Source organism: Thunnus albacares, chromosome 7, assembly GCF_914725855.1.
Source record: "Thunnus albacares chromosome 7, fThuAlb1.1, whole genome shotgun sequence".
NCBI lineage: Eukaryota > Metazoa > Chordata > Actinopteri > Scombriformes > Scombridae > Thunnus > Thunnus albacares.
Window position 1 is genome coordinate 12,255,037 of NC_058112.1, and position 25,234 is coordinate 12,280,270.

Below are 25,234 nucleotides of genomic sequence, written 5' to 3' on the forward strand. Positions count from 1 at the left end.
TCAGTTTAGCAGAATCGGGGAAGTAAAGGAGTATCAGGGTGAGTTTAAGTCAGAGAGGGTGAAAGAATTCCACCTCCAACATCCTGTTAAGGCCAGAAGACAGACAGACCTCTCACAGCGCTGTCACCCACGAAACAGAGCCAATTATACACAAGCGCCCCGCCCCCCCCCCCCCTCCCCCAGCAGAAAGCTGACTGCTTCTTTACAGCCAGTGGCCTCTCCAGGGCTACACAGGGATATGTGTGTGTGAATAATTAGAGACTTTTAAAGCTGCCCCGTTTATTGCTATTTGAGGAGGAGGGGGCCAGGCCAAAAAGGTTTGCTTTTAAAACCCACAGGAAATCTATTAAAAGCTTTACATAAGGCATATTTACACAGGGACTAGTGCTGTCTGCTAAATCCGTCTAACCTCGCTATGCCCCCCCCCCCCTCCTCTCTGCCACCCCCTTTCAAACATCAGACAGTCATCTTTCTGACTCCTCACTTTTTTTTGTCTGATTTGATTCTATCTACCCTGCAAATCCCCGTCTCTTTCTCTTTTCTGTTTCTCATTTTCATCAGTCATTCTGCAAAAAGAGCAAATAACAAAAAAAAAAAAAAAAGAAAAGAAATCACAGACATGCACATACAGAACTTAAGTCGGTATTCCCGCTGCTTTGCACTGACATGTTTGCACAACAAAAATATCTCATGGTTAATGCATGAGCTGTAATTGCCGGGGTGCTGTCAGCATGCAGGGCACTTAGTTGACCGTAAAGAGCCGGTAGAGAAATGAAAAGGGCCACTTCGGGTCAGGCCATCTGTTAGAATGCCTGTGTGATAGTGAAGGAGCATGACACCCTCCGTCAACATCTTTCTCCTTTTAAATGCAGCAGGCAGAGAGGTGTTTACTTCACCCTGATAGCCTCTCCTGTCTTACCCCTCTAATCCCTGAAGAAAAAGACAACAGGATTTGTAGCTATGTGTGTTTTTCCGTCATGAGGTCACTCTAACTCCCTCGATTGATTGATTTGACAGCTCACGCTCGTGGCTGGAAGCTAGCAGCAATAGCTAGCAGCTATTCGACACAGATAATGGCTATCTACATCAAATGGAGCAGGGCCTAAATGGGTGAAACCGGCTTTTGCTTTGATCCAACCGGGGAACCTTGCTGTGCTATTTCATTGTCATTTGGTAAGAGCCAGCTTTCTGCTCAAGTTCTGTGTGATGTTCTAAATATCTGTGACAGCGTTACAGTGGCAGCCTGCTGTGACTGTTGTCACGCATTAAAGGGCGGCAATATGTGCAAATATGTTTAAATGTGTCGGTACAGTTGGTTAATCGTCCACTATGGAAAGTTTTAGACTGCAGATTATTCACTCACTGAGACAACCTCCTAAGGCTTGACAGTAAGCTGCACTGTGCATGTGTGCACTTGTGTGAGTGTGTGTGCAGATGATAAACAATGCATGTGTAGTAACATCCCCACCATCTACTGTTTGCCTTCAGGCCACACTTTGTGATTGGGATGTAACAATAACAATCTTATTGTGTATCCGCAACATGTTGAGGAAATTACACCACCCCACTGGTGTGAATCTTACTTTATGAACCCCAAATTATTATGTAATATGTGTTTGTGTGTGTAAGGATGTGAAATATTTGTATTTGTTTGGATCAGTATACCTTGCCTTGCTTTATTGAGATTTTTTTTTTACATTCCACTTCCAAAGCAGCACAAGTTTGACACACAAGCCAGACGAGAGTCGTCTTCTCTGGTGTATGTGCATACCCATGTGTGTGTGAAGAAACTATAACCCTAGGCAGACTGGTTTCACCATCTGTCCTTGCTGTGTCCTGTGATTTCCCAGTGTAATTCAGACAAATGTCAGACTATGGGCAGGGGATGAGCTCTGACAAACTGCTCCAGACATTCTCAGTTCACACTCCCCCCCTCCCCAGCCCCCCCGCTACTCCTGATGAGCTCTGTCACCTTCCCTTATTCAGGACAGTGGGAACATTCGAAACTTCACGCTGCGTTCACATGTTCACCGAGACCTAATTCCTCCTGCATGGTGGAGAGACATGATAAATTACATACATTCCAGCACAAAAATGTATCTACTGAAACCAGTGCAAATGAAAATCTTGCAGGCAGGGTGAGAGCTCCAGTAGCTGAAGTACTGAAGCACATCCTGCCTATTTAATAGCAAAAGTCTGCTGTTGTTGCTGTGTGCTAACCTGTTTCCTGTCTGTGTGTGTTTTTGTGTTGGCAGTTTAAGGGCCAGGCCAACCTACATGTGTTTGAGGACTGGTGTGGCTCCTCTATAGCCCAACTCAGAAAGAACCTGCACTTCCCTCTCTACCCTCATGTAAGTATTAAAGTATTAAAGAACACACTGAGTGACCTTCTGTCTGTTTTGAAACAATGGCTTTCTGAATGACGGATACACAAAAGTAGGCCTCTCATTTCTAGAAAGTTTTCATTAAATTCTAAAAATTTAATTCTAACATAATCAGTTTAGCTGCTTAGCTTACATACTTGGACAAGCAAGACAGGGGTTAGTTTTATGTTTTATTGTTCCTATATTCAAACATTACGTTTCCACTTTTAAGGTTACAAGAGCAAGGCTTTGTGTTTGGTGTATGTAACGCTATCTTGAGTGTAAACTTGCGCAAATCTAACTAAGAGTGGGACTCTCTCGTTCTTTTGGGAAGGCTTAAAAAAAACAGACCCTCCAAACTTTTTATACCAAGTATTGCTCTTACTAGAGGCCCACGCACACAACTTCAATGTGCAACATCCACAGTTTGACAGGCCTGAAGCTCCTAGTTACTGCTTCTAAGTTATGATTGGAGAATCACAGTTCGGGGGATGGCTTTAGTGAATTTTAATTGGTGGATAGGATTCACTCACACAGAAAATATCTGTTCAAGCTTTTTATCCTATTTGTTAACAACTGCTACATGTATGATGTGATTTTATTTCTGCTTTCTACTACAGACCAGAACCACAGTGAAGAAGCTGGCAGTGGCTCCAAAGTGGAAGAACTATGGCCTGAGAATATTTGGCTTCCTTCACCCTTACAGAGATGGTAATGAGCTCATCTTATTAGCGAGTCCCTCCTCTGAGGCTGCAGGCTTCGGAGCATGTGTCCTTTATAAGAATAGACAATTTCCAAAGCCCTCTTAATCCAAGCGCTCGAGAGCCACTAATATAGTGGATATTCACATTTTTATTAGGGCTGAATGCCAGACATCTCACAGCTAAATCTCATTGCAGTATCCTCATAGCCCTACCCTCCAGGCCAGTTGCTATGGGAACTGAAAAGCCTTAACACCCAAGTGCTCGTAGACAAATTGCAGAATATGAAGTTATTAATTAGATTAATGTTAATTTTGGTCTTTTATGTAGCTTTTGCTTGTGGTAGGGCTCTCTCCAGCTAAAGACTCAAAGGTCATACTATCTTCAGGAATCTGATAAGCACTCTTAACAAGCGCCCTTCACCTCATCCTGCGATACACAACCTCTTGAATGTCATTGTAGATTGACTGTTAATAGTAAGCCAAATCAAAATGTTTGGTTTTCAGTTTCCGAGGCCAAAACCTCTGAACTACTCAATTTTCACAACAACATACTACTTATCTCACTTGTTAACCATCCTCAAGTATCCTGACTGCCCACACTTATAGATAACCTTCATCGCTTTCCATGCTCCCTCTGGTTTCGGTCTGTGCACAAAATGTTGATTTCCATTAACATAGTTGTGACATGTGGATTAGAAATGCGGTCGCAGTAACACTTTTGATGTGTCATCTCTGACCACTGCCAGAGGCGTTTTGGCCATTAAATTCTAGATGCATTCACACCTAAGAATTTATTTTTAGGTCATGTCTTATCTGGCTATACTTACACTAACACACTTTGATCGTGTTTTTCCACCCCCCAGGGGATTTCCAGTTCTCGGTATCGTCTGATGATAACTCAGAGTTCTGGCTGAGTCCTGATGAGAGCCCTCTCAACGCCAGGCTGCTGGTCTATGTAGGACAGGTAAGCAATGAGCTGTGCTGCATTCTTGTATAATATCTCAACCACGGGAGGGGGGGAAACTAGTAAAAATCAAACGAGGTCCCAGCATTCATTATGCTTTCTGATGCTCAGCAAATTCACTAAGTACATGTTTCTGAATGCAATCCCTGATTTTCATTAATATTGCTTAGCAACAAGGTTTTACTGCAGGAAGGAAACTGAATCATCAGGAACCTAAATAGTTTCAAACTCCTCAATGTCATGACTTAAACAGCAAAAAACATTTTATATAATATATACCTCTGGGACAGAACTTTTGTGGTACAGCATGTGCAGGGAAGCCAAACCCTCATCATTAGACTATATAGGGACTTTATTATCTGATATGATATTCAGGCTGAGGGTGTCTCATAGTTCTAAATGACTACCTTCCTCTCATAGAAAATCATGCACATAATGATAGATCAGATATGGTTAAGTATTTCTTTAAAAGACTAACATTGCTTTGATCTGACATCCATGCTGAGGCAGTTGCTGTTAGTTAGAGGATCAGGTCCTCACCAGTCAACAACATAATCTTATTATTGTGCCAGTGCTCCACCTTACAGCAACAGGAGGGACACTGAGCAATTCATTTGTCTTTAGTACCTCCTCACCTCACATCACCATCCTAACACTATCACTCACCTCCAAGACATAGCTCAGAATACAGGAGTCTTAAATCCTCCTGTAGAACATCCTGTGAAAAAAATCGTTTCCTTTTCCATCTATCCTTGAAGTACACTTTGCCTGCAATCGAATAAAAGTCAAACTGTAAAAATAGCTTAAAATACTATCTATGCTGATGCGGAGGGTTGAATCGCTACAGGGCGTCCGATTAGATCTGGCCGAGTCACTGTTTCTTAGTTGAGGGGTTAAATCACAGACTTGCTCATTTCCACCTGAACTGCTCCTTTATTGTTGCCACATTTGAAGGTGTATAAGGATAGGTGGATATGCTTGGTTCTGAAACAAATATAAATTAAACATTGAATAATAATATTCCTATGTTATGGAGGAAATTATTATCATATTATTAACTTATCAGCCAAAGGGATGAAAATGAGCCTAGAGCAAGGAATAGTTCAACCAAAACTTCTCCAAATATATAACAATGCAAATGATCTATCATTACTACTACACACAGCGTAAAGAGGAATTGTGATATATAATTATGAGCGCTATGTTTCAAAGCAATTAAAATGTATCTAAATTCCACTCCATGAACGGAAAGAAGAGAAACCCCGTATCACTTACTTTTTTGTACGCACGTGATGGACAGCACACCAACAAAATGTTTGCTAACACTCTCAATTAACAGAAATTAAGCTGCGCTATCTAGCATGACTTCAATTGTACATGATTGGTGGAACAGACAACAATCAAAAAAACAATCAATCGGAACTATAGAATATAGAACGGTCCCGCTTTTTCATTAAACTGCTGCTATCACTGCTGCTGGCCTCACAAGTTTTCTCGGTGAAACCTTATGAAAAATTGAAGAAGGAAAGGATGCATGAGGTTGCACAGTGTTTGAACTGCACCATATGAGCGCTCTGGGCAAATATGTGTTAAGAGCAAAGGTCCAGCTATGGAGCCATCTGTATTCCTACAGGATGTGAGATGTCACCAGGTTCCATGGGAGCTGAGATTAATTAGCTGGCAGTGAATATTGATGTGACATTTAGCAGTGGAGAAATATCATCTTGGTAATGGCAGGGGAGCAGTGCCATGGCCAGGGATCATTCATTCTGCCACTGGCTGACAGACAGGCCTCGCAGCCTCCCCTGTCTTCAGAGACACATTGTGTTTCACAGATAAAAATCTAACTCTCTCCTCCGTCCCTCATTATGTGACCCATCTGTCTGTGTTAGTTTAGAGAAAAAAGACAGAAGTCTACTAAGAAAATGTTTATTTTGTCTTACTGCAAGGAAGGGATTCTTTTGAAAGGGCACCTGAAATGTTGGAAAGTTTACATGTTTGCCCAACTTTTAGAAGTTAAGGTGTTATATATACAGTATATATTGATGTCCTTGCCCATCATACTTGTGCAATTTTATGGCCAAAGCAGGTAATGCTGTGCTTTTGCTAATCTGAAAAGAAGGCTTACTGTCAAGCCTGCTTTTAAGACCTTTAGCTTTAAAGAAGGCTAGAACTTTTCTTCACTCTTTTTATTCTGTTTAGATTGTCCCAATAACCCACAGCTGTTAATAAAAATGAGATAATTACAGGTAGTAATATACAAAGTATGTGAACCCATACTGCAGTCATATGTTTGGAGTGTTATACACAAACTGGCACATTTACTGTGGTCTTTTTCTATAAAACAAGAAAAATCAGCATTTTGGGCGCTTATAGGTAACAGTCCAGGTAAACCCCTCTCAAAATACACAGTACACGTTTGTTTTATAAGTGAATACATTCATCAAGTAATGTAATAATGTCTTAAACTCTAATTGAATAACAAAGTGTAAAACCCCAGCCTAAATCTCAGAGCATTTAAAACCTGAATATTGTAATGTTTGTTTTTTTTACAGCAAGAGGCTCTGAACTCCAATCGTTAGGGGAAATATCCTTACATTTTCATGAGCTGTTTTTTTGCTCTGGCAAGTGCTGGAGTTATTCCAAGAAGTTAAGCAGAGGGTGTCTGAATAGCATAATCAGTCAGTCAAATTTGGGTGCTAGCATAATATTTGTATAGAAACCTCGCCAGCAGAAGTTATTGCAGAGAAAATGTGAAATTAAACTCTCCAATCATTAGTGTATATACCCCCCCGTCAGTGACTGATGATTTGTACAGTTTTCTGAGCTTTGCTACTACAAGCACCTGGTTATAATTCCTGCTCTATTCATGACCTGAGTCACCGCTCTAAAAATACTCATAGTATTTTATAGGATTGCTGCTGTATGTCAGTGGTCACAGCAGAGCCATGCTATATATGAATGTGCTGCCATTAGACATTTAGCCGTGATTGGACGAGAAGCAGGGAGCTGAAGCGTTTCCGTGCCGTTTCCTTGGAGACCTTGTCAGCGTTTTGTGGCGAGCTTCAGAAAGATGTACCGGATGTGACTGATATCTCCCGTTTCCCCACGGTATACCTCAACAAAACGATGACGTCAGCTACTGACATCTCTTTGTCTCTTTCTCAATCTCACACACACACACACACACACAGACAGAAAATGAAAATGCTTGCCCACACACCTGAGTCATGGTTGATTCCTCAGTTTGGTCTTTTATACATAGCATCTCGCTCTGGTCAGCGTGTTGGGGGAGAGGTGGGTTTCTAATAAGAACTCTCTCCTTGGTCCTACTGGGACATTATGAGTGCTTGTATGAATGTACTTTATGTGAGTGAGGATCATCCATTGTCCCGCCTCGGTATTAATCACATTTTTTGCCCACAGCTAATCTGTAATGAGATTTTCTTCAATCAGAATGTCCAGACAGCTCCTGCGGAGCTTCCCACAGTACCCGACCAGGGCTTGTCTGATAGTGAGAGAGCTGTATGAGTAGCACAAAGAACACGTCCAAGTTTGTGAGAGTGTGTGTTCATTCACCAGCGTAGTGCACAGGTCCGTGTATTTGTGCAGATACATGTGGGCGCTGATGTACAGTACGTCATATGTGCTGTGATGCTTATTTTGTCTGGTTCAGAAAGCAGGCAGATAACAAACACATATCCAGACACACACAGGAAACTAGGTCAGGGAGGCGTCAATCAATATGAGACTCGACAGCAACAGTAGCTGCTTATTCTCAGAAGGACAAGACTTTTTCCACAAGGAACAGGCGCTGTTTCACACCTTAGTCTAACTACGCTGAACATTAAGGCACTAAACTGTGTACAGCAGTTGATAAGGAGAAGAGTTTTTTTTCCAAAATAGTGCACCATCTGATAACAATCTCCCTATTTTCCCAAGTTGATTGCTGGAATCATCACAGCAGACAGATGGAAAAAAACAGTTTTCTAGAGGCTTTCTTCACTGAAGACATTACGAAATGTCTCAGTAGAAATAAATGTAAAATAAATAGAATGAGTGATGACACGCTGTTTCATTTCCTCGTTCATTCAGTCCGTATCAAAGCACATATAGAAGCGCATTAATTAGTGGAGGGTTTACTGTATGTTAGAATCAAAATTAATTGTTAGTCAATGATTATCTAAAGTTGTCGCTTTTATGCTCATCAGTCATAGTGCAGCAGTTTTTGCTCTCACATTCAAATATTACGCAGCATGAATTCAGCCTCAGCTCAGAATAAAACGTCTGCATGTCCTTCTGTTATAACACTGTGACACACAAGACAGCTGTCTTTTATTTTTTAAATCTTTAACTATATTTTTCATCTTCAGTTGCTGCCTCCTGTGTTTTGTCCCCTGTCAAATAAAAACTGAACAAATATATTTAAAATGTAATGTAGGCTACAGCCTGATACACAGTCAGTTTCCACCACTTTATCATCCATTAAGGAAATGGAAGTCTGGTAAATGATGAATTAATGGACAACACTGAATAAAACATTATTTAACTTATTGACTGTTTTCCCTGCTCTGACTCTGGCTCTTTTTTTTAAAGATAAATGTGCACCATCTGCATACTCATGCATTTATATCTCTACATCCACTGGATTAAAATGGAGGCCCTGCCTTTTATTTACCTGTTGCCATAGTGACTTATACTATCGGAGCTCCGTTGATGATCATTCACCATGCATGTGCTTAACTCAGAGTGAACATACTCAGAGTTGATTGAAGAAACTCTGATCCTGGAACCGAAAACTCTTGAGTTTTCATCTCAGGGTTCATCAACTCAGAGTTCAGAGTTAGACTCAGAGTTTGTTAAACCTGCTTTCTGGAATAAATAACCACCCAGGGATAATGTAACAACAATAAAAACAGACATGGGGATAATTGTGATGGATTACCTTATTTAAGCCAGTTTAAAGTACCTGAAGGTTGATTTTAGACCAGACTGAAATGACTGGAAATCAATGCCTACCAATGAACACCATTCAAAATGAAAAAAAAAACCACTTCACTTCATTCAAATAGACTCCTCTTGTGAATATGTTAAACACAATTCCACTTGAAGGCATCTAATATTCCTGCTTAATGAGACAAGTGCACCCAGAGTTCATAATCAAAACAAACACTGTTGTTGACTATGAATCTGAGTGCACCTGTTTCACATCAAGTTGATTGTAATTAGAACAATGACATCACTCTGTTGTCTATGCTGAGGTCAAAGTGTTGCAGTCACTTTATTTTTCTGCAGCTTGTAATTCAGTTTATGGATGACCTTTTCTCATAAATATATTTTGTTGTCAGCATCTGACCGAAAAAACAGTTTGCCTTTTTAAACAAATTAAAACAGCCATCTCTATTTTACTTATGGCCTGTTAGTCATGCATACATTTTCATCTTTACTTATATAGTTACTAACATCTTAAAGAGGTCAGTGCTTGAAACTTGTGCCTAGGTTGCCATTGCACATACATCTAAATCATATATAAATCACATATCTAAATCACATATAATAGATGTTTTTTTCATGGCAAATGTTGTGACTTCTCATGACAGGAAAAGCACAAGTGAAACTGATGACATTAATGACAGCTCAGTTCCATTTACACTTATGAGTAAGCGATGACAATGAGCCAGCGTGCACAATGTTAGGGCCCTAAAATTGGAACACCTCAATGTAATACAGCCACAGTTAATATCATTAGTAACACCTGTGGCGTTGTGTCAGGCGTTATGTCCTGACGTGGAAGTGTTAACAAACAGACTCATTAGTGATTGGCTTGAGAATATTGCGGCTGAGCGAGGCGGAGTGATGAACAGATATACTGTGCATTTACAGCTCCCAAATACAGAATGTCAAACGTGATGAAGAGCTCATTAATTAGTCAGTTTATCACTCATATTTCATCTCATGTGAGCTTGTTTGGCTTCCAGTGTGTACAAATTGGCTGCTGGCTTATGTTTCAGTATAATTTTAAAGTTGTACTGTGTCATTTACTATATATATATTACTTGTGTTAACATTTGTAATTTCACTTTTGTGGAAGTCAACTAAGTTCTTAAACCATGTTGACCATGTTTGAAAGTTATAACTTTCAAAGACGATTGGAAAAAGATCATTTTTAATATTTAAGTTTTACATAACAAGGCTGTAGTATTTGCATCCAGATTTCAGTGCAATGACTCCTTAATTTGATTGATTGACTAAGTTTCAAGCATTCCAGGTATAGAAATAGGCAGACAGCAGACATTTTGCCATGTTATAGTAGGAAAAGCACAGGTGTAACTAAGAACAACAGCAATGGTTCAGTTCTATTCAGGTGTCCCGGTAAGCCATGACAATGTGACAATGAGCCAGCATTAATTAATTTCTAACAGGTCAAAATGCCCTCCATAAAAAAGGAAAAGCATGGGTATAACTAATAACAATAATGATTAAAGATTTAATCAGAAACAGTACGCAGGCCTGAGCCCTCCTACTTAATATTCCTGTTTACATGACATGTCTGTATGTCCTCATGCACATGCTCATAAATCATCTGAATGGTGTTACTAATCTTGTTGTCGTTGAACCAAGTGTACTCAGTATCTTCTAAATGGTAAATGGGCTGCATTTATATAGCGCCTTTCTAGTCTTATCAACCACTCAAAGTGCTTTACAATACACGTTAACATTCACCCATTCACACACAGATTCATACACTGATGGCAGGAGCTTCCATGCAAGGTGCCATCCTGCTCATCAGGAGCAATTCCTATCAAAAGCACCCCACTATGTTTTATGCTCACCCATTCACCAACACACTCACACACCGATGGCACAGCCGGTAGCAATTTGGGGTTCAGTGTCTTGCCCAATGACACTTCGACACGTGGACCGGAGGAGCCGGGGATCAAACCACCGACCTTCTGATCAGTGGACGACCCTCTCTCCCTCCTGAGCCACAGCCACCTACCGTTCGATTGGAAAAACACACTGAAGGCAAGAGAAAATAAAAGAGCAAAAACAGCACTCTGAAGTTATATCACAGGTCAGCTGTTTTTCTGTTACTTCTCTCTTCTCATATGGAGAGAAATAAGAGTGTAGAAGGAGTTGATAGAGAGAAGAGAAATGTCTCCATACCTCCATTACACACCTATATTTCTTGAACCTGTTTTGTGTTTCACTTTTCAGTGTTTCAGGGTCAGTGGCCATCTGAAATTAGTTTTCTCAAGGTACCCACATATATGGGTAAAGTTCACACGGAGACAAAGTGTGCGTGTTTGTGTCTATGAGAGAAAGAGAAAAAGAGAGAAAGAGGTTATGTTAGTGCAAAGTTGGTGTATGTCTGGGTTGTTTATCTGCTTAAAGTAAAAGAAATTGGGTCCCCAAGTTCCCTGCCTTATTTCTCCGAGAAGACTTCTGAAGTAGAAGCAAAATATGACAATATGTCAAACAGAGGGTGTGTTTTAAGATGTGGTGTGTGTGTGTGTGTGTGCGTGTGTGCGTGTGTGTGTGTGTGTGTGTGTGTTGCCCCTCATGACTCCCTGGCTGCTTGCCTTCTGATTTACCTCCCGCCTACTCTGGTGAGGAGATGCTGCTCTCAATAAGCAATGACTCATCGTTCAGTGGGAAATCAAGTCTGTGTGCGTGCATGTGCGTATGCCTCTGTGTGTTTGTGTGTGTGTGTGTTTCATGTCTATAATGCAGGTGCATGTGTACCTTGGAAAACATCTGCCACTTTCATCAGAGAGCTGAGGTACTGCTCGTGTTTTGTCCTTGTAACAATGTCTTTGTTCACGTAGGGCTGGTTAACCATCTGACAAGGAAGAAAAGGGAAGAAACCCTTTAATTTTAGAAGGAGATTTCCTCCTTTGACACTAATGTTTTTCTCCTTTGTGTGAAACTGCATATTTTAAAACCTCCAATTACATTTTTTCTTACAACCGTTGAAAGCTGACACTTTCATGTAAAAGGAATGGATAGACATACAAGAAATGCTCATGAACTATGAATTCAAAACCTTATTAAATATCAACTGCAGTACATTTTGATGGAAGAAGCTGTTGCATAAATCACAGGAATGAGCACAAAACCACTCGTTTTTTCCAACCTGGTTCATTTGTATGTGCAATTCTACATTAGGAAGTCTGGATTTAGAGGTCAAAGCTCAGATCAATATAATTGTGATTTAGGTATCTGTTAAGTTAAAGGTATTAGTACTACTCTTATAAATTTTCATTTGCTGTGGAAACAAATGCAATTATCGTATCATATCATATCATATCATATCATATCATATCATATCATATCATATCATGTTTTCTGCATGTACACAGATATTTTTCACTTGTTTTGAGATAATAAAAAAGATTCACTGTATTTAGAGTCAGTACTCAATAACATAACTTGAAGTGGTGCCTCTGCTGTGCAATCGCTTTCTTTTTCATCTGGTGAAACAGCTCTTTCAGGTGAGAACAGTTCAGTCACAGACAGAATATAAACATGTAAATATTGTAACTTGAGACCTTTTCAGCAGTATCGTTACACAAGTTTTCCATTTATATTCAGTTAAAAGTTTTAAGTCGCAGCTTTTTTTTTCTTCTCTGCTTCGAAAGATTTTAAAGTTCTGCTGAGGTGCCTTCTTCATCCAGCTATGATTTGTCAAAGTTCTTTAACTTTCACTGAAGGTTGGTTGCTTTTAAGAAACTAACTGCACATTGCAGTGACACAGATTTTATTTTAATGATGATTCTTTTAAGGGAGGTAAGCTTAGAAGAGATTCTACTGCACTACTTTCCACAATCACCGCCACTAGTTAGGATGAGCTTGACAAAATGTAATGAAAACTTAAAGTTGTAGAGTTGAATTTATTTATGTAGAAAAAGTGTCAACTTCCCCCCACACACACAATAAAACACTGTCTAACAAACAAGCATAACAAGAGAGAAGCATAGACAATATAAAAGAAAAACAGTGGGAGTATTGTGAATGACACCGATAATTAATAAGTGAAGCATTAACAGGTCGCAGTGTTGATATATTAATAAGCAGATATAATTGTTTTACTGAGCTGTCTGTTCTTCTAAAGCCAAATTTTGCAGTGAACAGGCATCTGATGTGCAAACAAGCACTACAGTATGTAGAATGTGATGCTCATCAATCAGACTTTAGCCTCAAATGTGAGCTGCATTAGTCTTTGTTTCTTGACTATCCATATACATGATGTTCATGTAAGGGACTGGCAGGTGAAATAGGTTCCTAGCTCAGTAAACACAATATAGGGTGCCACTTCACACATGTTGTCTCCAAGTGGATTGGACGTTGAGAATGACAGCGCACGCAGACATTGAGTAAAGGCTTTTGGGTCTCGAGATAAATTATCTGATGTCAGACAGTCCATAAACCATCTGATGCATACTGCTGTCAGTGGACCATTTGCTATAAAATTCAATAGCCATCATTGCTGAATTAAGACTTGTAGATTTAGTTTAAAATGCCAAACAGGAGCATATCAGCCTTATCACAATTTATTAGTGAACAACAATAAGTCATTTGCTGTGATTGTTTGAATGTCAACACATTTAAACCTGCAGTTTGGAACTTTTACATATAAATGAACATCCATTACATTCAACTCTTTGCCAAACAAGTTCACACAATGCTTATTAAGCCTATCACTGCCAAGTAAATCTCTCTGTATTTCACAGTATACAGAGTTTTTAAAACTGGTGTTGGTGGCGACATTTCTGCGCTGGCCAGATGAATGCATACTGCACATGCACACTAGAGACTTCCGCCAACCAAGCAACTAACTTCCAGTTACCCCTTTGCTAACTTGAATGGGGATAAAACAATTTAATCATGTTGATCTACTAGACTTTCCAAATACATATTATTATTAGACCCAATGGATCAAATTCTGATTGTGAAATGAGTCATTTTGTGGGGGTTGTGTGATGCTCAAAACAATTTATCCACCATTTTACAGCCACAACAGTAGGGACGCAGTAGTCTATGGCGGAGCCTATGATGTAAGCAGTTTGACAGTGTTTTGTAATTACTCTCACTGCCAGAAGGGTGAAACAAAAGTCCCGGCTTTAAACGTGTTGGTTTAAAACAAAACTTTTCATCTTTAGTGTAAACTTAGTAAATTAAATCGCGGGAGCTTAGTGAGCTTAATATTCTTCCTGAGTCACTTTTTCATTTAAATATTCTCACGAATATTCTCCCTCCATTCTTCCTTCTCCTGCACTGTAGGAGGAATATGCGAGAGGACTGTTGGTGTGGAAATGTACTATGGGAGCAGGGCGCTGTAGGCCTCAGACTGAAGGCACAGTAGCACACATTGTGTCCTCCTGCTCTCCAGCCAACTGCTTCACAGAGACTCTCAGAGGCTTTAGCACTGCCAGAGGCTTGTTTGGTTTTGGACAGACATTAGTGCCTGTTTTTGAGGTTTTCTTCATAGTGGCTCTCTTCCTATGCCAACAAACATACTCAGAGGGTGCAATTGTATAATTTCATATGTGTGTGTGTGTGTGTCATTATTGTAGGTGTGCTTTGCTGTGTGCGCTGCTCCCCATGAAAACATAGTGGTACCCAGAGTGAGGATCAGCAGCCATTTACAAGCTGAAAGGCTCTTGTGATCTGTCACCCCCACGTGACACAATGTTTTCTGACCAGTTTCAAACCCAGACGTGTGGCCAGCACAAACATTTAATGGCATGCCCACTGTGATCTTAGCCTTATTCTTTCATTATGGATCAGCAGCAGCAGGGGCCCTAATTAGTTGCGTTGGCTTGCTGAGGAAATGAATGGGCAATGATTCGACCGCAGGGCTGAAACGGGAGCCCCAGGGTTCCTGATGAGCCGGCTTCTTAGAGTCAGTATTGGCAGAGAATCGCTCTTTCTCATTTTCTGTCTGTTCATAGCCATTAGCTCTCATCTGTTTGCTCACTTTGCCTCAGAACTTGCCTCCTGACTGACTTTTCTTGTTGCTTCAGGGCATATTATCTTGTTTTCCCAATTCATTTGCTGTGCTATCATAACCAGGGAGGCGATCAGGATTGTGCGATGTCCTTTTCAACTGACCAGTCCGTTTTCTGTTTTTGAAAAGGAGCTGACAAAGTCTAACTGTTTGAAATCCTACTTCCTCACAGACACAACCCTTCAAGAACATGTGTAGTCGATGCCAAAAAATCATAAAATTGGTGTCCTTGGCTGTGAAAGTTGATTTATAAGAAGGATTTTTCAGGTGAATACTCCTCACCAGCACGCTGCTTGAATATTTCTTATGCTGTTATATCCTCTGCTCTCACATGTGTGCACCCTCTCTCTCTGTCCCACTCTCTTTCTCTCACACTCTCTCTGATGTGTGTCTCCTGTCTTGTGTGTTGCAGCTTGGTACAGAGTGGACCGCTCCAGGCGAGTTCAGCAAGTTCAGGTCCCAGTCCTCCAAGTCTGTGCAGTAAGTACCTGTGACAACCACACATATTTCTTAACGACAGTTATTTTACTCTCAAGCCAATACGGACACCGAAAGAAAGCTCCTGTTAACAACTAGCAGTAAGCTTGTCAAATTTACACCTCCGGTGTAGCATCTCTTAGGACTGGTATGTTACTGGTAAAGTGTCTCTCTGCCTGTCAAGTAGCAGATTGCATCAATGATGCTCTGTGTAGAGTCCATTCATATCAGTCTCCGGGCTAGTTTGTAACATAATTGCTTCAAAAGGCTTTTACCGCACACATGCAAGAGGAAATTGATGGCTCAACTGCTCAACTGTGTATTTCTGTGTGTGCATGTGTTCTTATATGAATTAACGCATACAGAGTGCTCTCATCAGGTATTAGAGTGTGTAGGATCATAACAGTTGAAAGACCTCTTTCTGTAAATGTAAGATGAGAATGTATTAACCCATCCACTCCTCTCAGATTCAACACATCTCTCTCCCTAATTGCTGAGGGCTGCTCGCGTAAAAGCAACCTTTAATATGAGGGCTGATCTGCAGCCACTTTGCTTCTAAAGTCATTGTTAAGTTGATATGGTTACACAGCCAGAGAAAAGAGCCTAAGAACAGTGCTCCTATTCCTTTGGTATTCCGCATTTGCCTGATTGGATGATACAGAGTAGAGTGCTTTAAATTATTCACACACACGCACTGCCGATGGTGTTTGTAGTGAAGGTTCAGAATATTTTAGCACTCCTAAATGGTACAAGTTGGATGACGAACACACACAATAAATTTAAGGAAAAACAAGTCACAATGTGTTTTGTTAACAAGAGCCTGAAACAATCCCATCACAGTTTGCTAAAATGGCAAGCACCACTAGTCAAAGCAGCTTTCTGCAGCTGGCCGATGTAGTTTAAATCAAAATCCTGATGTTAAGAAGGATTAATATCTAATATTGATATACATCACAGCATGACAAATGGATGCAACGTCACATGCAAGCAATGAACTGTGTTACACTGTTATGCATTTTATAAAACCAAACTGTTCACATGTGTAAAACTAAGACCCAAGTAACTGATTTTGTTTGAATGTGATCACATATGATTCTGCTGAACGTCAGTTAACAATACTATTGAATAATTTCATAGCCCTATCAGAAAGCCATCTCATACCAGCAGGGCAAAAGGAAAAACCGTAAGTGAGATTAGCGTGAACAAAGCCAGGGCACTGTTTTGTGTTGTCTGCGCACATATGATAATGTACTAGATACACAGACGTGTAAATGGACTTCTCTGTTTGTTGTGTTTGGTGAGAGCGTGTGTAGGTGTGCAGCTGACGCTCAATGAAATCAGCTGATTATCAGATGACTTGAGTGGCACTAATGACTTAATGAACCCGACTGAACTTATGATATGAGCTCAATTTGTGAAATAATGGAATATTTTAAGTTGAAACCCTCATTTGTATTATTAATAGTACACACACACAAACACACAGATCAGAGGTCATGGTCCTTGATTCTTCAGTTTTAAACTTGATGCTAAAGCTGAATATTCCTGAGTTACCACTGGCAATTCTACAGTATCATGCAAAATAAAATCATCTGCATCAAATGAGGTATTACATCCCAACATAAGAAAAACAGGCAATGGTCAGTTCCTACAAAGGAGGACATTCATAGCAAAACCTTTGTTACTGTAAAGTATTGTAGATTAAGTATTTCCTGTGATATCAAAATCATCCCTGCTGTTGCACAGTCAAGTCAGGTGCAAGATAATTACGTGAATCAAACCACAAACTACACAAAACATGCAAAATGAGATGAAACATTGCATACTGTACATTCTTTGTTTTAATCAGTATTCATTGCTGTTAATAAAAATTCACTCTCAGATACAGTAGCTTAAATCAAGCTCTTAAGGCTAAATGCAGAACAGGGGAAAGTAGTAGAAAGTACAGGCGTGGGACAGCCTCACCTCATCGTAACTCCTTATGTACCAATCTTATGAGGATTACTAAGATGCATAGAACCCTTGAGAAAATCTTCAGTACTCATTCAACACCACACATACAACACTTTATTTAATGAATGAAGATTTATTAATCCCATGAGGTGCTGAACGCAGGCCAGGACCTGTTGGCAAGTATGTGTGTGTGTACTACTGCGTAGGATTAACTGGGCCCGGTTAACACAGCAGGCACGCCAGACTATGAGGGAGTACAGAGAAACGACAAAAGATGAAGTAGAAAAAGAAGGAGGAGAGAGAACAGGAAGCAAGGAGGAGGTTGAAAGTTTTTCTATTTTCTCTTGCTGTCTGACAAGCGTCTTGCGTTCTCCTACAATAACAAGACAACCACAGAGTAACCAAGCGTGAAGGCAGAATAATGCAAGAACATTAAAAAGGTTACGCAGCGGGGAAATTTAGGTGTGACATTGCAAGTTTTATGACCTGTTACTTCGTGTCTTTGTGTGTGTGTGTTTATGTACATGGCTGTGTATGTACTTTGCATGTGTGTAGAATTAGTGGAATGGTTTTCTACAGTTTTGACATGCTGTCAGTAATATAATTGACCCCTCTAGTAAAGCTGTAGCTGATGACGTGCCTTAGCTGTGTGCTCTCTACCCCACTGCTCAGTACCTTCTCTCACATCTTTTAATATTACCCACTGTAATGTGTAAAGTGATTCATGATTCCACTGTCATGTCACCAAATATCATGTATCCGAGATGAAAGGGTTCGAGAAATTGTGGAGTTTTAGAGGTGGAAGGGGCTAATGACAATATGTCTAATCTGTTTTTATGTTATAGCTCCACACATCACATGCTTTAGAGGAAGTGTGTCAAAGACGGCGTGAAAGTCTAGCTTAAGATAATTAGACAAAATCGTGTTTGATGTTCCTGCATGTGGGTGTGCGTAAGAGAACATATTCATGTTTTTTGCACGCGAGCAAATACACGCATCTGTGCGTTAATATGCATGTGTTTGTTAAATACCGTGGCATTTGAAATTCCTCCCTGCATCTGATGACTTTATCGAAACATCCCACAGCAAAGGCAGTTCATTTATAATATTCCACGTTTCCTAGGCGGCTCTGTGCGACACCCATCCCTAACACACCATCACACTTGACCTGTTTGTAGCAAAGCTGATGCGCTCCTGAGCATTTCTAATTGTGTGTGCAGCAGGATTAATCACCATGCATTCATAAAAAGCTATTCTTCAAATTAGGTGGGATAGAACTGAAATGAGCAAATTAACAGTGCAGAACAGAACAAGATATAATTTTCTAAAAAATGGGAAAAGAATAGCGTGAGAGTGTGTGCACGGCAATAATAATCCATCATTAGACATGTTTTATCACCTGGTAATGTGAAACATTTGTAAACCTGGTAAAATAAAGAAATAATTGAACAAAATGAAATGAATGAGGTGTTTCTAGAATATTGCAGTCAATTTTGTAGATGGAGAGCCACAGGAGGCTACAGCTAGCCCTTGTGCAATTTGTTATTAGAGAATATGTTCAGGCCCATTTGAGCCTATTCACACACTCCACAGTTAAGTTCTGCACACAACCTTAATCAAAGCTGCAATTTAAAACAGCTCTCACAGTTTATGTTCTATTGTTCCTAGTTATTATCACATCGGGACTAGAGGAAGAAGAAATGGGACAGAGCTAAATAAAATGGAGCATAAAAGAACGAAGCTGAGCAGAACACAACCAAACAGAGAGCAGCCTTCAGAAATGTAATTAAACAGAGGAGAGCAGAATGAAACACAACAGACACTCCCACTTTAGCAAGGTTGTTGTTTTTTTTGTTTTTCCTTTCACGCTTTGAACTGCAGTTATTTATACGTCTCGGTTCATTGGAGCTGTACGGCGTACTGTAGTAGAGCTGAGTGAACAGTGACTAATGGCTGCTGCAGGGCTGAATCATATTGTCAGGGAATGAAACATATTGTTGTTGAGGGGTTCACTGGAAACACATCACTCGCCTGTTGGAGGTCTCCACAAATTGCAAAATCAAAAGGTACTGAAACCCACAAACGCACACACACACATACACACACACAGTCCCTTTGGCAGTACCGCAGTCCCTTTGTGGTTATTCTGCGTCTTGGATGACTGCATCTTGGGCTTTCAGGTGCGATACCCTCATCAAAACTATGCCACATTTTTCCCATCAACCCCTCATTCTCTCTCTCTCTCTCTTGCTTTCTGTCTCTCAGTCACATTTTATGGCTTTCTACCTCTGTTATGCTCAGTCTAGAGTCATAATGGTGATTACATTTTGGGTAGTGAATTTAAAGCTTTAATAGGGAAAGGGTTAGGATAGGGTACGTGCTGTCTGTTTGTGTGCATGCGCTGCAGTGCAAACATCGCGCAGCAGTGACAGCCGGGTGAAGACGCAGGCTGTCGAAGACTGACAGAAATTATACCAATCTCCAAACGCCCTTTTGTCTCCACCGACGGAGCGTGGCCTTCCTGTTGCCTCGGTATGTGATAGTCTGTCCTAGGTGGCAATTTAAATAGATGGGGTGGACAGGGAAGTTGGATCAGTACACCTGTTAGGGAGATCTGGTAGTCATCCACACCACCTGGCTGCGACCACCTGGAGGTAATGACTCACACTGTTCTGTGGGAGAAATAGTTTTGCCTTTGTAAATCAGAAGTTTTCCCAAATAAAACTTGAAGATGGAGAGTATTTGTCATTCTTGCTATCTTAATCTTGCTCTAACTTCCCTCTTTTTCTTCTCTCCTTTCCTTTATAGCTTCATCTCATTAAAACCGGCCCACATGAGGATGTAGATAAATGCCGTAGCAACCATCAATACACATTTTATAACCCTACTGACTTGCTTTTATTTGGCCCATTATTATAGCCTTGCTGACAGCATAACAGTGAACCACATATTGGATGAGATTCTGTACGTTCTCAATGAAGCCCTAAAAACACCCACTAGACTGTATCAAAGTTAAAAAAACACTATAAAGCTCCTTTTTTTATGGCAGGAGCATCTGTTAAAATAATACCTGTGTCACTTTGAAAGTGTCCCTTTTTGTCTAACTCTTTGTCTCCACCTCTGCTCATACCTGTAAAGCGATAGTTTGGCAGTGCCTGCCAGGTGCTGTCACAATAGCTTGATAAGTGACAGTGAAGTAGTCAGATGAGGAACCCAGATAACCCTGTCAACACTATCTCCGCTCTCTGACACAGCTACTGGCGCCTTGGGCCGTATAGACATCACCGGGGAGATTGACATTTGCTAAAATTCTATAAACTGAACTGCGCTGAGTTGCATACTGAGCTCGTCTGAAGTGTTTCAGAACCTTTTGAGCATCTCAGACTGGGAAGTGATTGACAGTAAGCCGAAGATTAGAGGGAATATTGGAAGATATTGGAAGCTAATGAGCACTGGCTGAATCTCATCAGCGTGTCGAGATGAGGTCGGAGTTGAGAAAAGTGCCATAAGGCAAAAAAAAAAAAAAAAAAGCGATGTCTCTATTTCTTAACCATTACATGCGTATGTTTCTGAGTTTCCAAACACGAGGAGGGATTGCTGTGTAAGGATTTTTCACCTTCAGCTGTGAGGATTGAAATTTAAAATGGCTGCTGCTGACCTTTGACAGTGGTATGGTGGGGAGGAAAGGCAGAAGAGGATTCCAAGGTTATCTGTAATGCTGCAGCTGGCATTTTAAAGGAGCAGCTTTCACTTCACAAACTGCGGGAAATGACATTTACGCCCAATCCTCCACAGACACGTGGGCGTTGACGTGTCTTCTTCCTTTCCTCTGTGTGTGTGTGTGTGTGTGTGTGTGTGTGTGTGTGTGCGTGTGCACGCATTTGACAGTTTGTGATGTCTTATTTTTAAAAATCCTCTCTGCCTTTCCTTCTTCTCTCAACTTTTTTTCTCCTTCTTCTTCCTTCTCATCTTTCTTTCACTTTTATTTTTGTGCTTTATACACACCACAAACACTCCCATTTGTTTTCCACACACGCGGCTTAACAGAAAAAAACCTCTAAAGGCTGATAATAGTTGGATGGAGAGAGTTAACCGTGCCTTTCCCAGCAACAATGAGGGAAACCTAGTGGAGAATGACCAGTTATTTCACTATGGGATCTCTCAGTATCTATAATTGAATCACTTAAGCACTGCTGGCTATTAGCTGGTGAGAAGACTCAAGTATTTAGAGAGAGGAAAGTATAGTATTTGTGCTCATGACATTATAGGAATACTGATTGAGCGTGGAGACAGGTTAAATACAGCACCTGCTTTAGGCCAAGCACCTGCACTGCCTCATAATGTGTGTACGTACGCTTACATGCGAGTGTATGCACTATGTGGTTGATACACTGAAGCAGTTGAATTAGAATGAAGCTGTTCGCCGGCAAAGCTGCAATGACTTTTCTGTCCTGCTTTCTTCCCTCAGGCCTTCACTCTGCCATCTGTTTCTATGAGTGATGGGAGCCTGCTGAGACACAAATCTATGTTTGAGTGTGTGTGTCTCGCTGTGCGTTCATCTGTGTGTAGTGGCTTATGTGTAATCAGAATGTCTTTGGGGGTGTTGATGCACATGGTTTGAGCTGTGAAAGACTGTGGTATCAGACATCTGATTGGCTGTAATGCATGAGTACATCCAAAGCGTAACACTGCTTCTTGATTAGACACGGTAATGATGACGGAGGGTCCGTTCATTCGAAGGGAAACGCGGAAATTTCATTCTTCAGCTGGGGAAACAGATATGTAAGCCGTCTGGAATGTGACTTGGGGAATATCCGATATGTATCGAGACGTCACGAGCAGAGAGATGGACAGGCGCACACGCGGGCACGTCATGCCCGCGTACTGACACACACACACTTATACACACTTTTATATTTTTCTCATTTTCAACAAATCTCATGGAAAAAAGCAGTCAGTAAGCTTTAACTGAAATGTTTGCCAGGTGTTCCAACAGTGTCTGACACCACCTACTCCCACACCTTTCTGAAGTCAGAATCGTGTCGGGGGGGCTGTATCCGACTAGCTTTTCGAAACTGACAATCTGATATTCCACACTGTATGGAAGTGAGAAAGTAAAAAGGTTTTCAAATTCTCTCTCTGAAGCTTTCTTTTTTCATTCTGGTCATAGCGTGCACTATTATCTTAATAATCTATTGGTCTGGTTATGTTTTACGCACTAGTTACTTTTGGGCATACACCTGCCTTTAGTCCGTCTCGCAGTACTTTCTGACTTCTTGTATGTAGGATTGACTCAAAGTGATACAGTGTGTGTGGCTTACTGATGAATTTCTTAAGATAAAGGGGGTCTATGGCACAGAGAAATAGGTTATATGAAGCTTTGGCTACACAGACTTTGTTAATAGAATCAACAATATAGTCGGTTTTGTTTTGTTTTTCATGGGACTTGATGAAAAATTAGAAAAATATGGAATATCACCAGAGTTATCCTTTTATCACCCCTTCATCTCTGCAAGTTTTTACGTGCAGTATTGTCCGACCGTGACATAGTTGCACTTTGCTGTGATGAAAAGAGAATACGCCTCTGCGTCTCAGTGTAGCACACATACACAAAACACCCTGGAGAGCAAGACATTGTGAGATACTGAAACATTCTTATTTTTTTTTCACCTCCATGCATTCAGGCCAGTGAGAGAGGAGATGGAGTGTTAATACAAAATCAAAGTGAGAAAAGGGTGAAGTGGAGGCGTGTAGAAGAAAAAGCATCGGAGATAGTAATGCTGTAACGCCATATTAGATAATTACATATGGGGGGAATTGGACGCGGTAGATAGAGGGAGAAGAGACGGGCGAGAAGCACTGGAGAGAGGCGTTGGACAAGATACCGGAGAAGAGGGGAGAAAGCGGGGAGAGCAGGGGATGAAGTAGAGCGGAGGGGGAGACGAGGGGGACGGAGTGAAGGGAGGGGATGGAAGAAAGAGGATTTATTGAGGCTGCAGGGAAGAGCAGCGTGATAGCTCTCTGATGGATTAGAGGAATGCATGAGAAATGGAGTGAAGAGGGGAGAGAGTAGAGGGGAAAAAAGTGAAGTTTGTGCGTCTCCTTGGGGCAGTTCTAAACACTGGTATCATTAATGTAGTTGAGAGGGGAGCACTCACCGAGCACAGTCTTTTATTTAAAGGCCACCTGTGGGTATTAAGAGAGGGAGGAATCAGGCAAGAGAGGGAGACAGGGACGGGGTGACAGTCAGATAGCATTAATGAGAAATTAAGTTGGAAAAAGAGAAGAGATACCGGAGAAGTAGAATCAAGAAATTGCTGTAGCCGGCAGGCAGATAGGAGACATTGTGATGACGGGAGAATAAGAGAAAGTATATTGTCTCTATTTCACTCAGCACTCAGATCTACTCACTGCAAACCAGGTTAGTAACACTGAGGGTGTGTGTATGTGAATGTGCGTCAAACTGGCTTCAGGTTTTTTAGGTTGTTGCGCACCCGAGCTTTTGTATATTTCTTTAGACAAACCTTTACTCCAACAGATTTCTTTAAGATGCTTTTGAAAGGAGTTTGTGTCTTAGCAATATATAAAAAAAAAAACACTTCTGTATATGTTCTGGCCAAATGAATATTTCATACAAATCCAGCAGACTTTGGGCAGCAATGATACTCTCTGAATACTGTTAAGCTCCAACGGTCCCGTCTTGTGTTATCCAGCCCAGTCAAGCCTCTTTGTCTGTCTCTATCCGTTAAGCCCAATGAAGGAAAACTGGAAACAAAGACTCCAATTAGTCAGGCAATTAGACTCTTGTTTTGTGTCCTCTACTCATCCTCTGAGTCACACACTAATAGCTATTCTTTCCTCTCCCATCTCTCATTTGCCCTTCACTTGCTCTTTTTATGTTTTTTTTTTTTTTTTCTCGTCTGTCATGGCGTTCTGTATGAAATAACATCTCAGTGATATTCACTGTAATGTGTGTAAAGACACAGAAAGCATTTATAATTCCTTCTCTGTTTCTGCTGTTCATTTGCTATTTATCACTCCTCCTTTATCTTTCATTCCTCCTGTCTCTCTGTCTCTTCATCTCTTTCAACCGAAGCCCGCCTCGTCATCCATCACAGGAAGACTGGTGTGACCAGTGCGCACGTACACACACACACACACATAGACTCGTGCAAGTGCAGAACACCTCTGTCCCTCCTGCTTTGTGCTCCCCCTTTGTTTATTTCTTTCTTCCATCTTTCTCTTTGGATTTTAAGTTTAATATAAGATTTGTAGACAGAGTAGAGATCCCAAAAAAGTATTTCAAATCCCTTCCCATCTCCATTTCTTTACATCTCTCTTCCTTGTCTCTGACTGTCTTGTATTTAACCCCATCTAGATTATGTTCCTTCTTCTATTTTGACAAAGAATAAACACCTCAGTCACACTAAACTGAAAAAAAATTAGATATAAACACACAAAGAAACCATGCAACGTTTTTAAAAAAGGAAATAACTATCGACAGACTGCAGACAGCGAATGTCACAGGACCTAAAAGATTTCTCACCTCAGCGGTGGAATGAAATGATATGAACCAAAAATGAAATTGCCACCGAATTGTCACGCAAAATTACTTTATTTCACAGATAGAAAATAAAAAGGAAATAGCTAAACAAAAGATAGAAAAGTATGTGAATATGACTTGCTGCTCTGCTCTTTTCCTCTGTTTATCCATTTGCGTTTCTCAGTGTGATATGATCCTTTTGTTTGCTCCGATCTCTCTC

At 40.7% G+C, this 25,234-nt stretch overlaps 1 protein-coding gene across 9 annotated transcripts in view; it reads left to right on the top strand.

The window, feature by feature from the left end:
- The window catches only part of b4galnt4a (beta-1,4-N-acetyl-galactosaminyl transferase 4a), a 148,744-nt gene that overhangs the window by 98,386 nt on the left and 25,124 nt on the right, over nt 1–25,234 (top strand). For all 9 annotated transcript variants that reach the window (XM_044357921.1, XM_044357916.1, XM_044357917.1 and 6 more), the window contains 4 exons: nt 2,256–2,351; nt 2,984–3,074; nt 3,930–4,030; nt 15,454–15,521. In XM_044357921.1, coding sequence (XP_044213856.1) covers nt 2,256–2,351; nt 2,984–3,074; nt 3,930–4,030; nt 15,454–15,521 — 356 coding nt within the window. The remainder of the gene's footprint in view (nt 1–2,255; nt 2,352–2,983; nt 3,075–3,929; nt 4,031–15,453; nt 15,522–25,234) is intronic.